We start from the raw sequence: 14,298 nt of genomic DNA, 5'->3' as shown, positions 1-14,298 counted from the left end.
CGTGGAACCGATGGAAGAGTTAAAGTCTTTAAGGCAAGACTAGTGGCTAAGGGGTATACCCAAAATGAAGGTGTCGATTACGACGAGACCTTCTCCCCATGGCCATGCTCAAATCGATCCGGATACTTCTGTCTATAGCACCTTACATGGATTGGGATGTATGGCAGATGAACGTTAAGACTGCGTTCTTGAACGGTAGTCTTGAGGAGACCTTCTACATGGAACAACCCGAATGATATGCCATGAAGGACAAGGAACATATGGTTTGGAAGCTTAAGAAGGCCATTTATGACCTCAAGCAATCATCCAGATCACAGAACTAGTGTTTCGATCAAACTGTTCAAAAGTTTAGATTCAAAAAGTGCCAAATTGAAAGTTGCGTCTATAAGAAGGTTGAAAAGGGAAATGTTGTGTTCTTAGTTTTATATGTAGATGACATTCTTCTAATTGGAAACAATAAATAGATGTTGTCATCAGTACGAACTTGGTTGTCAAACCAGTTCGAGATGAAGGATATGGGAGACGCGGGACACATTCTCGGCATCAAGGTTCTTCGGAATCGTGAGAAGGGAATGTTGTGCTTATCTCAAGAACCTTACACCGACACTGTACTTAGTCGCTTTAGCATGCAAGATGCCAAGAAATGTTTCTTACCTTTTAGACATGACATCCATCTATCTCAAGAGATGTGTCCTAAGACGTCGTCTGAGATAGAAGAGATGAGAAGGATACCATATGCTTTGGTAGTTGGTAGTCTCATGTATGCTATGCTTTGTACAAGGCCTGATATTTGCTTTGTTGTTGGTATGGTGGCAAGATATCAGTCGAATCTGGGCCAAGGACATAGTCAAGTACCTTAAATGGATTAAGGACTATGCTCTAGTTTACAATACAACCGAGCTCTGTCCTTTGGGATATACTGACTCAGATTTTCAAGCTGATTAGGACTCCAGAAAATCTACTTCTGGATATGTGTTCACCTTAGGAGGTGGTTCCGTAATTTGGAAGAGTGTGAAGCAGAAATGCATCGCAGCCTCTACCATGGAAGCCGAATATGTGACCGCTTCGGAGGCTGCAAAGGAGCCAGTATTGCTTAAAAACTTCCTTATGGACTTAGGTGTGGTTACGAATCTACCCAAGAGCATCACCATTTATTGTGACAATTCTGGTGTTGTGGCAAACTCGAAAGAACCACAGGCTCACAAAGCGAGCAAACACATAGATAGGAAGTATCATATCATTAGAGATATAGTGCAGAGAAGAGACATACAAGTGGGCAAGATTGCGTCAGAGAACAACCTGGAAGATCCTTTTACAAAGGCATTGGGGGTGAAACAGTTCGAGCACCATGCTGAAGGGATGGGAGTTCGACTCATTCAAGACCTCAACTCGCTTTCAGTATAAGTGGGAGAATTAGACGTAGTTCATATTTATTTTGTATACTCGAAAGCTGTTTTGAGTATAAGTGGGAGATTGTTAGAGTTTGTATACTACAAATTACCTTTCGAGTGATTGAATGCTGTAAAACTCTTTATTTATTTTCCAATGGATGAAACACATTATTTTTGTCATAATATTTTTATGTTTTACATTTAATGGATGTTTATTGCATGTTTAAATGTATAAGTAACTTAACAAAGTCTAAGTCTTTATTTTAGTAGACCGGTTGTGGGCGTCGTCCACTTTAAGGTAACACGGTCAGTTTTGAACAAAGAAAAATAAGAATTTCACTACCTATCGTGAAAGGTTGCAATGTCAGTCAACATATTTCTAAGCCTTACTGAAATAAGATGACATTGGTGTGGTAGAGCACTTAATTGGATCTAACAGCGAGACAAGTCTTTATGCTATCTACTGAAAGATGAGGTCTTGATAAATTATTTATTTCTTATTCAATGTACATTAGCATATCTACGGAAAGACGAGGTCTTGATAAAGATGACGTTGCAATGTCCGTCAGCATATTTATAAGCCTAATCTAGTGTCGGACCAGTGTCTAAGCCCCCTATGATTTTCGAGGTTAGTAATTCTGGGCACAACAACACTCCTCAGCTTGATACTAACCATATAAGATATGAAAATAAAGAAGATGATGCACCCACAATTAGTGGCAGAGGTTTTGAGTTACCACCAAGGAGCACAAGAGGTACCCCACCAAAAAGGTACTGACCTGACTGGAAAGGACACAAGAAAAGGTATTCAATAGCCAACCCCTCAACGGGACACCTTACTAAGGAAGACCTTCCTCGGTCAGAGAAGGAAGCCATGAAACATAAACATTGGCGAGAAATAATGAAATTGGAGATGGATGCGCTACTCCGAAACCACACATGGGAGAAATGCAATCTACCAGAAGAAAAAAAACAGTTGGATGCAAGTGGGTATTCACCATCAAGCGACGAGCAGACGGGTCCGTTGAGAGGTATAAAGCTCGATTAGTCGCGAAAGGGTACACTCAAACTTATGGAATCAATTATGAGAAAACTTGCTCTCCAGTAGCAAAAATGAACATTATTATGACATTGCTCTCAGTCGCTGCCTGTAAGAATGGGCAATTACACTAGTTCAACGTGATGAACGCCTTTCTTTATGGAGAGTTGAAGAAAAATAAAGTCTACATGGAAGCACCTCCATACTACTCGGGAGAATTCAAGGGAGGACAGGTGTGTAGATTAAGGAAGCCACTCTATGGTCTAAAACATTCCCCTTGAGTGTGGTTCGGAAAGCCACGACCAAGTATTACACAAAAAGCCACTCTGACCACACCTTATTTCTGAAGAAGAATAACGACCACATCTATGTAGTGTTAGGATTGGTATACTAAAGGTGTGTTTGAATTGAAGTTTATCTCTTATTTAAATATAAACAAAATCAATTTGTAGAAATGCTTTTCTTGGTTTTCCATTTCTATTTATGGTGTTTGAATTGATGGTATATTATCTATAGTTCTTAATATCACATGTTTGGTTTGTTATTTAAAGCCACACTATAGTAGGAAATTCCAACACTATTCTTTGTCTTTTTCTACAATAGCTAATGATGGAGTATTAATTCAATTATTCCAATATTTTTTTAGCATTTCTCACCTTGAACTAAAATAATAAATTATTTAAACCATAAAATTAGAAGATCAAATAAAAAATAAAAATTGTACATTGTAATAATAGGAAAATGGCAAGCTTACCCAACCACGAGCAAAAGACACACGTTCAAATTGAAAAAATCGCTAGGAGGAAGGAAGAAACGAGAAGAAAGAAGAAATGAAAATGGGAAAGAATGAGAGATGCAGTAGTTACGATTTGGATTAGATGTAATATTTGCGAGCACCATAAATTGTGCTAGCAAATTTTCGAGCACACTTTATTGTTGCTCGCAAAATGTCGACCAAATAAGCAAGCACAATTAGTTTACTCGCAAGCGACCAAACATACTTTTGCTAGCACTGCATGCTCGTAAATTAGCAAGCATAATTAACTTGCTCGAAGTAGTTCTCGCAAAATTATTTTCAACAACCTAATTTGCATTTTGCTTGCTTTTGTGCTCGAAATTCTTCCAGATTTTGCAAGCACAACATGTGCTTGCAGTCAAGCGTTTTTTTTAGTGTGTATTTAAATACACACTGTCTATGCTATCAATCGAAGTTTGAATTTTGTGTAAATATGAATGATAATCAATGCAACTCTGTTCATTGAAACAGTTCAGATAATTGGAAGAATTGCCGTGAAAAAATATATTCTATATTGCCAGTTTTTAATATACTACGTACAACTAAATCCTATATCAAACTCGTAAATTTTTAATGTATTAAATACTATCAAACTGACAAACCCCCTCTTTCCTGGATAAGGTTAAAACTTAAGAACTCTATTTTATATTTTAGCTTAAAAAATACAAATATTGTCATCCGTTAGTCCATGGAAATAAGACAAGGCAAAAATCAGATCAATAAAAGTGGACAATAAGTCAACGACGACATTGTTCAAATTCTGAAACTAAAATCAGAATTAATTAATCGTGGGCGTAACGAGCAACGCTGGTTGGTCATTTTTGTCATTAGTTTGGACAAAAACCATGTGCCAATCAAGCTATGATTAATTTTTCATTCGAAATATTTCGTTTATATGATTGATTAACATAAAGAAAAAATAGAGAACACAATGCTACTGTTTTTAGCCGTTGCAAGTCCTCGAGCTCTCTACCTACCCTTCAACCTAAGTTCACAATTTATTGTTGCAATTTCATAAAGGTCAAAATAAATTAAACAATTTTTAGTGGGGGATTAGTCCCCCATTGTCTAATTAAGGGATGGTGCGTTGCCTGTTACAACAAGTGGCAAACTATATGCAATTTTAAAATCAATTGTCTAATTAGGGATGGTGCGTTGCCTGTTACAACAAGTGGCAAACTATATGCAATTTTAAAATCAGTGTAACAATATATGTGGCATAATTGGATAAATTATCAATGCAACCAAACATTATATAAAGTGAGGAAATGTTCTCATACCTCAAAAACACACAAGCCACGTTGCTTTCAACCACCACAAATGGAAAGGAATACATTTCTTGCTAAGAAGATTTTCCTCCTATACTTCTTATTAGGCTTAATTTTTCTAGGAGGCATAACACCAGTCAATGCTGTAGTTCGTTGCTGCAAGTTTGAAGTAAGTACAAATTTTATTTAACATTGATAATTGGTTGCCAATTTTACATTTCTAGATAAGCTATAATCTGGTTTGCAGGTGAAAAGGGCTTCACACACTAGGCTATGCACCAAAAAGAGCATGCTAACAATAAACGGACAATTTCCCGGGCCAACGCTATATGCTAGAAAGGGAGGCTTGATCATACTCGAGATTGTTAATCTAGCCGACCAAAATATAACCATCCACTGGTAAAAATATTGGATGTTCGAATATATATAATCTAGATCAAATTAATGTAGCATTGATATAAAACCCTAGATTGTAATTTCAGGCATGGGGTAAAGATGCCGAGATATCCATGGTCTGATGGCACCGACTTTGTGACACAGTGTCCAATTAGACCTGGCAAAAGCTTTAGACAACGGATTATCCTCTCCGATGAGGAAGGTACTCTGTGGTGGCACGCTCACAGCGACTGGTCGCGAAATTCAGTGTACGGTGCCATCGTGATTCTACCGCCGAGGAGGGAGACTTATCCCTTCCCTAAGCCTCATGCTCATGTTCCAATCTTACTAGGTATGTATGTCTAGGTGTGTTTGTTATGTGGGAATGTTGTTTGAAAGATAGCTATTTTGTGATATTAATATTGAGCATATATTGGTTAGTTGCCACTTGCCACTCAACTTGTAGCTACCTTTATATATTTAATTCCTCAGTCTTCTCCTTTTGTATTTGGATTGGTCTTCATTAATTTAGTACCTAACATTAGATCTGATTATTCCATCTGTAATCTGTTCTATTGCTTTTATATATTTTACCATATCATTGTCTTTTCGTTTGAATTTTACTAATTTTTCTTTTTGACACCTAACGCTAAAGCCTTTTTAGATTGTTAATTTATGAAAAAGACCTATTTTTCTGATAACATGATTAGAGTAGTTTACTAAATATAATAATTATGCTTGGACTGTTGCAGGAGAGTGGTGGAATGATGACGTGGAACAAGTGTTCGGGAAATTTCTCGCCGGCGGTGGCGATCCCGATGTTTCCGATGCTTTTCTGATCAATGGCCAACCCGGAGATTTGTATCCATGCTCAATACAAGGTGGATTTTATTAAGTGTGACAAAAACAACGTTGGTGTGTGTGAATTGACATAGTGATAAAGTGATAATGTCTAAGGCCAAAAATCTCGGATTTAAGTGCAGACACATACAAGCTCCGTGTGGAATACGGCAAGCGTTACTTGATCAAATTAGTAAATGCGGTGATGGACAACATCATGTTCTTCAAAATCGGCGGCCACAACTTCACCGTGGTGGGCACCGACGGCGCCTACACGAAGCCGATAAAAACCGATTACGTGGCAATATCCCCGGGCCAGACCATCGATCTTTTGCTCGAGGCCGACCAGCCGCCCAGCCATTATTACATGGCCTCTAGAATCTATGCTAGCGGCGGAGAATTCGTGACCATCCCCACCACCGCCACCGTTGAGTACATTGGAAACTACACCCCGCCGCCGTCACCGCTGCTTCCACTTTTCCCCGAATTCGATAACTCAGCAGCATCAATCAATTTCACCAACCAACTCAAAAGTCTTGCAAATAAAAACTACCCTGTTGATGTTCCTCAGAGTGTGGATAGAACTCTCTTCTACACACTTTCGGTGAATCAGCTGCCATGTCTGAAAAGCTCGTGCCTCGGGACGACGAGGCTGCTAGCGAGCGTGAACAACGTGTCGATGGTGCTGCCAAGAACGGACATTCTCCAAGCTTACTACAGAGGAATAAGTGGCGTTTACGACTCTGATTTCCCGGATTTCCCGCCTTCGTCTTTCAACTACACGGAAGGCGTGAAGGCGAAGGAGCAGTCCGGGTCAAGATTCGGGACCGCGGTTCGTGTGTTGGAGTATAACACAACGGTGGAAGTGGTGTTTCAAGGAACCAACCTTGGCGGAGGCGTTGAGCATCCCATGCATTTGCATGGGTACAGCTTCTACGTTGTCGGATCAGGGTTAGGAAATTACGATAGAGTTGCGGATCCGGCTAGCTACAACCTTTTCGACCCGCCTTTGATGGAAAACATCGCGGTGCCGAGAAATGGATGGACTGCTATAAGATTTAAAGCCAACAATCCTGGTAATTAACTATTAGAGGTGTGATCTATTGTTAACTTTCTTAAGTTGCCAACTCTGCTAACTCATTAATTAATACATTGCGTTGATGAGTTAGGAAGTTAGTAATTTAAGAAAACTTAGCATTATAATACACCATATTAAAATTAGGTATAATTAAATTAGTGTATGTACTAATATATATGTTGCATTGCAGGAGTGTGGTACATGCATTGCCATTTCGAGCGGCATGTGAGCTGGGGAATGGGAATGGTGTTCATCGTTAAAGATGGGGACGGCCCCAACGAGAAGATGCTACCGCCTCCCTCGGATATGCCGCGCTGCTGAAAATCTCTGATCACCCCATATTTTTTCACCAATTTTTGACATAATTTGATTGAAAAATTTTGTACTTTGTGTTGTAGTCCAGGCATCCTTTTTGATTCGAACTTCGTTTTGTAAAATAATTTCTCACACTCATCCAATCTCACTATGATACTATCTAGCTAATATTCACACTCTCTGTATTTAGTTTATGTTTAAATTTAGTATCTTTCCTATTCTTTTAATAGATTAATGATTTTTGATAATTGATACAGTTACAAATTTATTTAATTTTTTAAAAGAAAATAAAAGGAAAGAGTAAAAGGGTAGTCAATGGGAAAGATGACGAATATGGTGGGTGGTGATGCGCTTGCTGGTAATGCTGTTTGCATAATACATACATTGTGTGCATTTAAAAAAGAAGAAAAATAGCCTTTTCATAGGTGTCTTTGAAAATAGGAAATGGGGTTCGATTCGATATTTTGTTTAAAACAAGAACGACAGTAGATTGCTACATAAATATAGGAGAATAATGAAATCTGGGATCACCTATAACATCTCCTACTACACACACAAATATGAGTGATAGAGATGTTATAAGTGATCCTGTTTGTGTGTTTGTGTGTCATCATCATTTATCATGTTTGTGTGTGTAGTAGGAGATGTTATAGGTAATCCTCTTCGGGAAAAAGACTTTTTGACATTAATATAAATTATAATAGGGTTACTTATGCTCCAACCGTTCAATGATATAGTTTCCTATCCGTCAGGGTGCGTTATATTGCCAACTTTTTAAGTTACTAACTTTGTTAACTCATCAATGCGGTGTATTAAAAATGTCAACATGATACAATACATTTAAATATCAAAAAGAATTATGCGTTGACATATTAATGTCATTGTGTTGATATTTTTAATACATGTGTTGATATTTTTAATGTCATTGTGTTGATATTTTTAATACACTGCGTTGATGAGTTAGCTGAGTTAGCAACTTAAGAAAGTTTACAATTGATCACACCCCCTTATCCATATATATAAAATCATTTATTTCTTTTAAGAATGGCTAACGATATTTACTGAAATCTTATACTTCTTCCGTCCTATGCTACTTGCACTTTTCTGTTTCGGTATGTCTCAAATTACTTGCAATAATTATATTTTAAGTAAGAATTAGAGTATATTATTAAGATATTAGAGTTAATTAATTGTTCATTTATTAAGTGTTTTCTTATTAAAGTTAAGATACTAATTTACTTTATTTAACTATACTAATTATTCAATAATGAAAATTAAGTTACAGTCATTGTCGTAACTCAAACTTTTCTATATTTACAGTCATTGTCCGATATAAATTAAGTTACTTGCAACAAATCTCTATAATTATGGAATTCAAATTTATTTTAAGGTTTATATTTACAAACAAAGCCGTTTAATATGATTTAATTAATTTTTTTGCTTTTATATTATTAATAAAACTATACTAGTATTATAAGATATCTAATGCAAAATAATCAAACATATAATTACAAATTAACTGAAGATATACCATGCAAAATAAAATATTTAAATTAAAGATATATATGAAAATAATTATGCATCAAATAATAATATAATGAAAAAATACATTTCAAATTAATATTACCACATTAAATTTTGTAATATGTTTTAATAACATACACTAAATGTATTATATGCATTAACCTGATTTAGAATTTTGATAATTGAATAAGAAAACTTATCTCATATCATCCTCGATATTTTGTATTGATTACTAGATGATAAATAATAATTTTGTATATGAAATTAATTATAATAAATAAATATTATTTCAATTCTTGATTATATAATAATTAAATATATTAGATTTTTTTTATATGTAACCTATAAAATAGCATAATTTTATTCCATAGAGTTGTGATCAATGTCGAACCAATTTTAAAGACCACCAAATCTCATCCACCCATTCTTATAATATGATCTTGACTTAGTATAATCTTGTGATTAAATTTAATTTTACCAATATTTTATTATTTTATTCACAAAATAATAGCTGAAGGGTATTAATGGAAAGTAACATGTTATTTTCCATACAAAGCATGATTCGCTGTGTGATCTGCCGCGATTTTTCTCACGGTCTTAAATCTCTATCTTCATCTCTCAATATTCCTCAAATTGTGCTGCAATCTTCATCAAATCATGATTCATCTCCAAATATAAAGCTTGAGATATCTGCACAACGAAGCCCGATGTAAAGAACTTTGATTACTTCGATTACTTTGAGCATGGTTAATTCTGATTTCTTTTGAAGCTTAGTTTTGAATATCCATGGGGAATTCAACATCCCAGAGCATGGAAGATATGAAAATTGACAGCATGTTGATGGATTTGAAACTACACCCACTCATTCGGTGTTTTTTTTAACTTAAAACAATGAATATTATTGCATTTATGGATTATTGGCTTGGATTTTCTCCACGGAAGAAGAAAATATAAGAGCGCTCAGTTATTTCAGCATCGAATCATCCACTCATTCGGCGGTTGAAGATGAATCTACTCCTACGACCAATGATGAAGAATGTAATGCTTGAATTATGGATGACCTAAACAACCAGATGGCACTCTTTTTGATACAACTTCATATAAGCTAGAAGAAGAAGACAACTCATTTGATGGTTCATGACTTTTCCGATTATTTTTTCTGGATACCTGATATATGATTAACATTGATGATGTGATGAACAATCTCTTGTTGAGCCTTGTTGATGAATATTTTTTTCGATTTTTTCATGCCTATAGTATAAACAAATCAATAATGAAGTAACAATTTGGTTGAATGAAGTAATCCGCAGGTTGAATGAAGTACCGTGAACTCAACTGTGTTGTATGCATACGTTTGCTTACAGCTTTAGTTAATATTAACCAAATATCTAGTTGAATGAAGTAATAACATGTTCGAATGAACTTAATTCCGATTAATATGAAATGATAATCTGAAGTATTTGTATGCATAAGTATGTGATCAATTGTACTTATAATGAATTAAATTACATTTGTAAATGAAGTAATAACATGGACGAATGAAAAATTATTGTTGAATGATGATTCTTGTTGCTGTGGTGGTGGTGGATGAGGCTAGTCAGTTGCATGCAGATTTTTACGATTTCGCGTGGCTTATTGAGGCCAATATTGATCAAATAGTGCATTAAAATATATCATTGCGAAAAGGAAAAAATAAATTCTTAGCGAGGGGGTTGTCTTGTTCGTAAGTGATAAGAGAAAGATGATTTATAATTTATATGGTTCACAAGTCCCTAGTGAAATAAAAGTCCATCCTCCCACGCCTTGAAAAGTAATAAAGGATATGTCTAAGCTTGCCCGTAAATTCACCAAATTTAGCGAGGTTGGTCGGCATGATTCCAGAATTGTGACAAGATAGATGAGCTTATTTCCTTATAGTAGTAAATTATTTCATTCTAGTAGGTTTCATATTTCATTAATTTCTTTGTAGTTTATTACTTTATTCCAGTAGGTTTCTTGCTTCATTCATGTAGTTATTTACTTTATTCCAGTTGTTTATTACTTCATTACACTCTGACTTTGAATTTGTTTAAATTTTTGGCAAACTTTAAATCGAATAAACTGTGTGAAGTGTTTTATTAATCAAGTATTTATTTTTTATTATGATGTATTCGTATGTCAAGAGTTAACCTACCTATTGTTCATCCCAGTAGATTCATTACATCATTGCAATAGTTTATTACTCATTACAGTAGTTTATTATTGTGTATGAACTAAAATCGTTTGAATTTTCTCCAAAATAGTCAACTATTTCCACGGTAAGAGAAAGTTGGTAAACCACACCATCCTCACTATATAAACCCCATAACCAAATACAAACTCTCAATTAGAAAAAAGGAAAAAAATACAAACCTGTTCAGTACAAGAAATCATTCAAAATCGACATACCAACACATCTCAATGGGCTGAGCCGTGATTCTGGGCACCACCCATTTGTTAGGCGTGGGGACAGCCCATCCAATTATTGCACAAATGTCCTCATCGGCATGTCACAATGCCTCAACTACATCTTCCAAAACTCTTCATCCCTCTCCTCCGATTTGATTTCTCACCCCGCTGTGAGTTAAATGATTTCCCTATGTGTTCACCTATATACAAGAAACGCAGAACAATAATTCAACGTTTGAAATATATTTTATATTACATCATTAAAATAGTTTGTAACTTCATCATTTAGGTTCTTTAGTTCATTACAAGTATACTTCCCAGCTAAATATACATACAAACCATGTCAGTTTATATTACTTCATTCCATGTGGTTATAACTTCATCAAATAAGTTATTTAGTTCATTCAATGTAATTTTTAGCAAAATATGCATACAAATTATGTCAATTTATATTACTTCATTTCATTAGGTTATTACTTCATTAAATTAGTTAGTTACTAGTTCATTCAATCTTATTTCTTAGCAAAATATGCACATGTCAGTTTATATTACTTCATTTCATGAGGTTATTACTTCATCAAATAGTTTAGTTAATTCATTCAATAGTTATTTCTTCACAAAATATGTTCATATAACACAGTTAATAAAATTCATACAACACAGTTAACTTCATCCCATGAATTTACTACTTCATTAGGACTAGGTCATAACTTTATTTTTACCTTCTAGCATAGGGATTTGGCTTGCAGTAGAAATTGGCTGAACATCAGACGAACTTTTCTTGTGATTTGATTTATCCACCGGCTGATTTAGCCACTGACCTACGAGTACATTTGTCGCGTACGTTGACCTTTCTCCGCTTTGCTTCTTGAAATAATTGGACGACAATCAGACACCAAATTATAATTTCAAAAGCTATAAAGCTTCAAAAGAGGGTATTATCTGAGGCAGACGTTCTTCTAGAGCGCAACTCGTTCAGTTTCAATCTATGATTTTCTTGTGTTAGCCATTTGAATTGGCGGATAGAGTATTGTGCTTTGAAATCTGAATTATGAAGCAATGTCTCCATGAAGCAATGTTTCCAAACTCTAAAGTAATAAATCACTGAACACAAGCGAACCATCTCACTGGAGTTCTGAAGGGGAGGAGGATAGACTCTCGTTTGCCAAAAAAAAAGGAATAAGTCATGATAGAATAAGGACCCATTGCAATGGAGCTGTAGTGGATGATGACCCTGAGATTGGATCTCTGAACGCCCACTTGAGCGGTGAGCCAGCTCAAGCCATCGTGGTAACTCCTGATCAGTCGGGGATTGAGATACAGAATAATGTATTAGCTGTCATGCCACATTTTTATGGGAGAAGAATGGATAACCCGTACACAATCCTGCACGAGTTCTGCAAACTCTGTGGAATACAAAAGCGACCGGTTGGGTCCAGTGAGGAAGACTACAGTTTGCGGGCCATCCCTTTCGCATTGCACGGAGAGGCTGATATTTGGTTCATGAGGCTACCCCTGAAATCTATAAGGACATAGACTGAGTTCTGATCAATTTTCTTAGAATACTGCTTTCCATCCACAAAGACGAATAACCTGAAGAAGGAGATACATGGGGCCCGTCAAGACAGTGATGAGACTTTGAGTCAATATTGGGGGAGATATAAAGGGTTGCTTGATGCGTGCCCAAACAATAGCATGGTGGAAGCTGATGTTTACAACACTTTTTACGAAAGATTAACCCTGGAAAGTAAGGATCTCATAAACTCCTCAAGCGGCGGTGACTTCTCTAAGCTGAAAGTGAGTGAAGCCAAGAGGGTTCTCGATAGGTTGATCAACGCCAAGAAGGCATATGATATTCCAAGGACCACGATATTGAGACGAGTATTAACTAACACTACCACAGACACAATCAAAGAGAGAATGGAGGCCCGAATGGATAAGCTGGAAAAAGACATTATTGGCCACTATGGAGAAAAAGAATCCACCTGCCCTGCCGGAGAAGGTGAGTGTTGTATCAAGTCAGGAAGAGATTTACCCCAGTTATGGACCCCAAGGGACCCGGATTTTCAAGCCCAGGTAAGCGTGGCTGGACACTGGAACCCAAACGGTAGCTGAAATCCTGGACGACAAAGAGATGTTCCATGGAGAGAACATCCCAACTTCAGGTGGACGGATCAGAACACAAATCAGCCACCACCAGCGATCACTTACCAGCAACCACCAGCTATAACCTATCAGCAACCACCGACAATAACATACCAACAGCCGCCGACTATCAGTTATCCACCACAGGAACAACAACCCCTGTGTAAAAACCGTAACCATGAAGGACAGAATAACTAGAACAATAACATGGGAAAAGAGAATCAGCCACATTGGTAGAACCGAAATCAGAACAACCAGATCGTCTCATATGTTCCACTGCATCAGAGGGGTACCAAAACCAAAATCCGAACGCCCAGACACAGGGAGGTCAAGAATCGCATGGAAATTTCCATCCGGGGTCGGGATCGTCGTCTAATATTCCGCCAGGAGCAAGCTCAAGCCAGGCATTGTCCAAGCAATCGAAGGGCACAGAAGAGCTAATACGAGATTTGTTGAATTCCCAACAGCATCTCCAGGGGAACATGCAGGCAAATAATGACGTAGTGTACCGGCTACAAGATGCCCAACATGAGCACAAGGCAGCTATGTATATGCTCACCAAACAGATCTCGCAGATGGCCACAACATTGAATGAGATACACGGGCATAACGGTTACCTCCCCGCTACTGTTAAGATGTCAGACAGAGCTAATATCAATAAGATCACTCTAGATCAGGAAGATTTTATGCTGAACCCGTGAGAAGGGAAGATGACGAAAGTGAAGAGTTAACCTAGGCATGCACAACGATTCCGAACCGCCGGTTCCGGTTCATGAACCGGCGGTTCACGGTTCATCATATGCATGAACCGGAACCGGCCCGCCAAGGGTCTCGGCGGTTCCGATTCCGGTTAAAAAAACCGCCGGTTTTTTGCCTGAACCGCCGGTTCCGGTTCATGAACCGGCGGTTCAACCGAAATTTAAAAAAAATTATTTATTTATAAAAATTGATTTTTATATTTAAAAACAAAATTTACAAATAAATGAATACAAGAAATTCATAATAGGCCATATATATTTGATGGGCTTGCGAATTTATGTAACCATTCTTGGTTGTTTCTCTTTTATAGAGATATCCTTGAATGTTTTATGTTTCACTTT

At 36.7% G+C, this 14,298-nt stretch overlaps 2 protein-coding genes across 2 annotated transcripts; both read left to right on the top strand.

The window, feature by feature from the left end:
- The first annotated feature begins 4,484 nt into the window (after window positions 1–4,484).
- On the top strand, window positions 4,485–7,350 carry LOC121776301 (laccase-14-like). Its single transcript, XM_042173473.1, has 6 exons — window positions 4,485–4,663; window positions 4,742–4,893; window positions 4,977–5,221; window positions 5,622–5,750; window positions 5,853–6,785; window positions 6,978–7,350. Exons 1-6 carry the CDS (start codon window positions 4,547–4,549, stop codon window positions 7,106–7,108), a joined length of 1,707 nt encoding a protein of 568 aa, XP_042029407.1. The 5' UTR covers window positions 4,485–4,546; the 3' UTR covers window positions 7,109–7,350.
- A 76-nt stretch (window positions 7,351–7,426) lies between these two features.
- LOC121776826 lies at window positions 7,427–13,899 on the top strand. Its single transcript, XM_042173989.1, has 4 exons — window positions 7,427–7,460; window positions 12,276–12,506; window positions 12,615–13,055; window positions 13,484–13,899. The coding sequence occupies exons 1-4, from the start codon at window positions 7,427–7,429 to the stop codon at window positions 13,897–13,899; spliced, it is 1,122 nt and encodes a 373-aa protein (XP_042029923.1).
- Window positions 13,900–14,298: the final 399 nt, after the last annotated feature.

Source organism: Salvia splendens, chromosome 18 (genome assembly GCF_004379255.2).
Source record: "Salvia splendens isolate huo1 chromosome 18, SspV2, whole genome shotgun sequence".
NCBI lineage: Eukaryota > Viridiplantae > Streptophyta > Magnoliopsida > Lamiales > Lamiaceae > Salvia > Salvia splendens.
The sequence above is the reverse complement of the archived record's forward strand: the minus strand, read 5'-3'. Positions and strand labels throughout refer to the sequence as shown.

Coding starts and splice junctions, on each gene's coding strand:
- LOC121776826 (XM_042173989.1), top strand. CDS start 7,427: ATGACGAATATGGTGGGTGGTGATGCGCTTGCTG. Junction 7,461..12,275: donor GGGTGGTGATGCGCTTGCTG/GTAATGCTGTTT, acceptor ATGGAGCTGTAG/TGGATGATGACCCTGAGATT. Junction 13,056..13,483: donor CACCTGCCCTGCCGGAGAAG/GTGAGTGTTGTA, acceptor CCACTGCATCAG/AGGGGTACCAAAACCAAAAT.
- LOC121776301 (XM_042173473.1), top strand. CDS start 4,547: ATGGAAAGGAATACATTTCTTGCTAAGAAGATTTTCCTCCTATACTTC. Junction 4,894..4,976: donor CAAAATATAACCATCCACTG/GTAAAAATATTG, acceptor TTGTAATTTCAG/GCATGGGGTAAAGATGCCGA. Junction 6,786..6,977: donor ATTTAAAGCCAACAATCCTG/GTAATTAACTAT, acceptor GTTGCATTGCAG/GAGTGTGGTACATGCATTGC.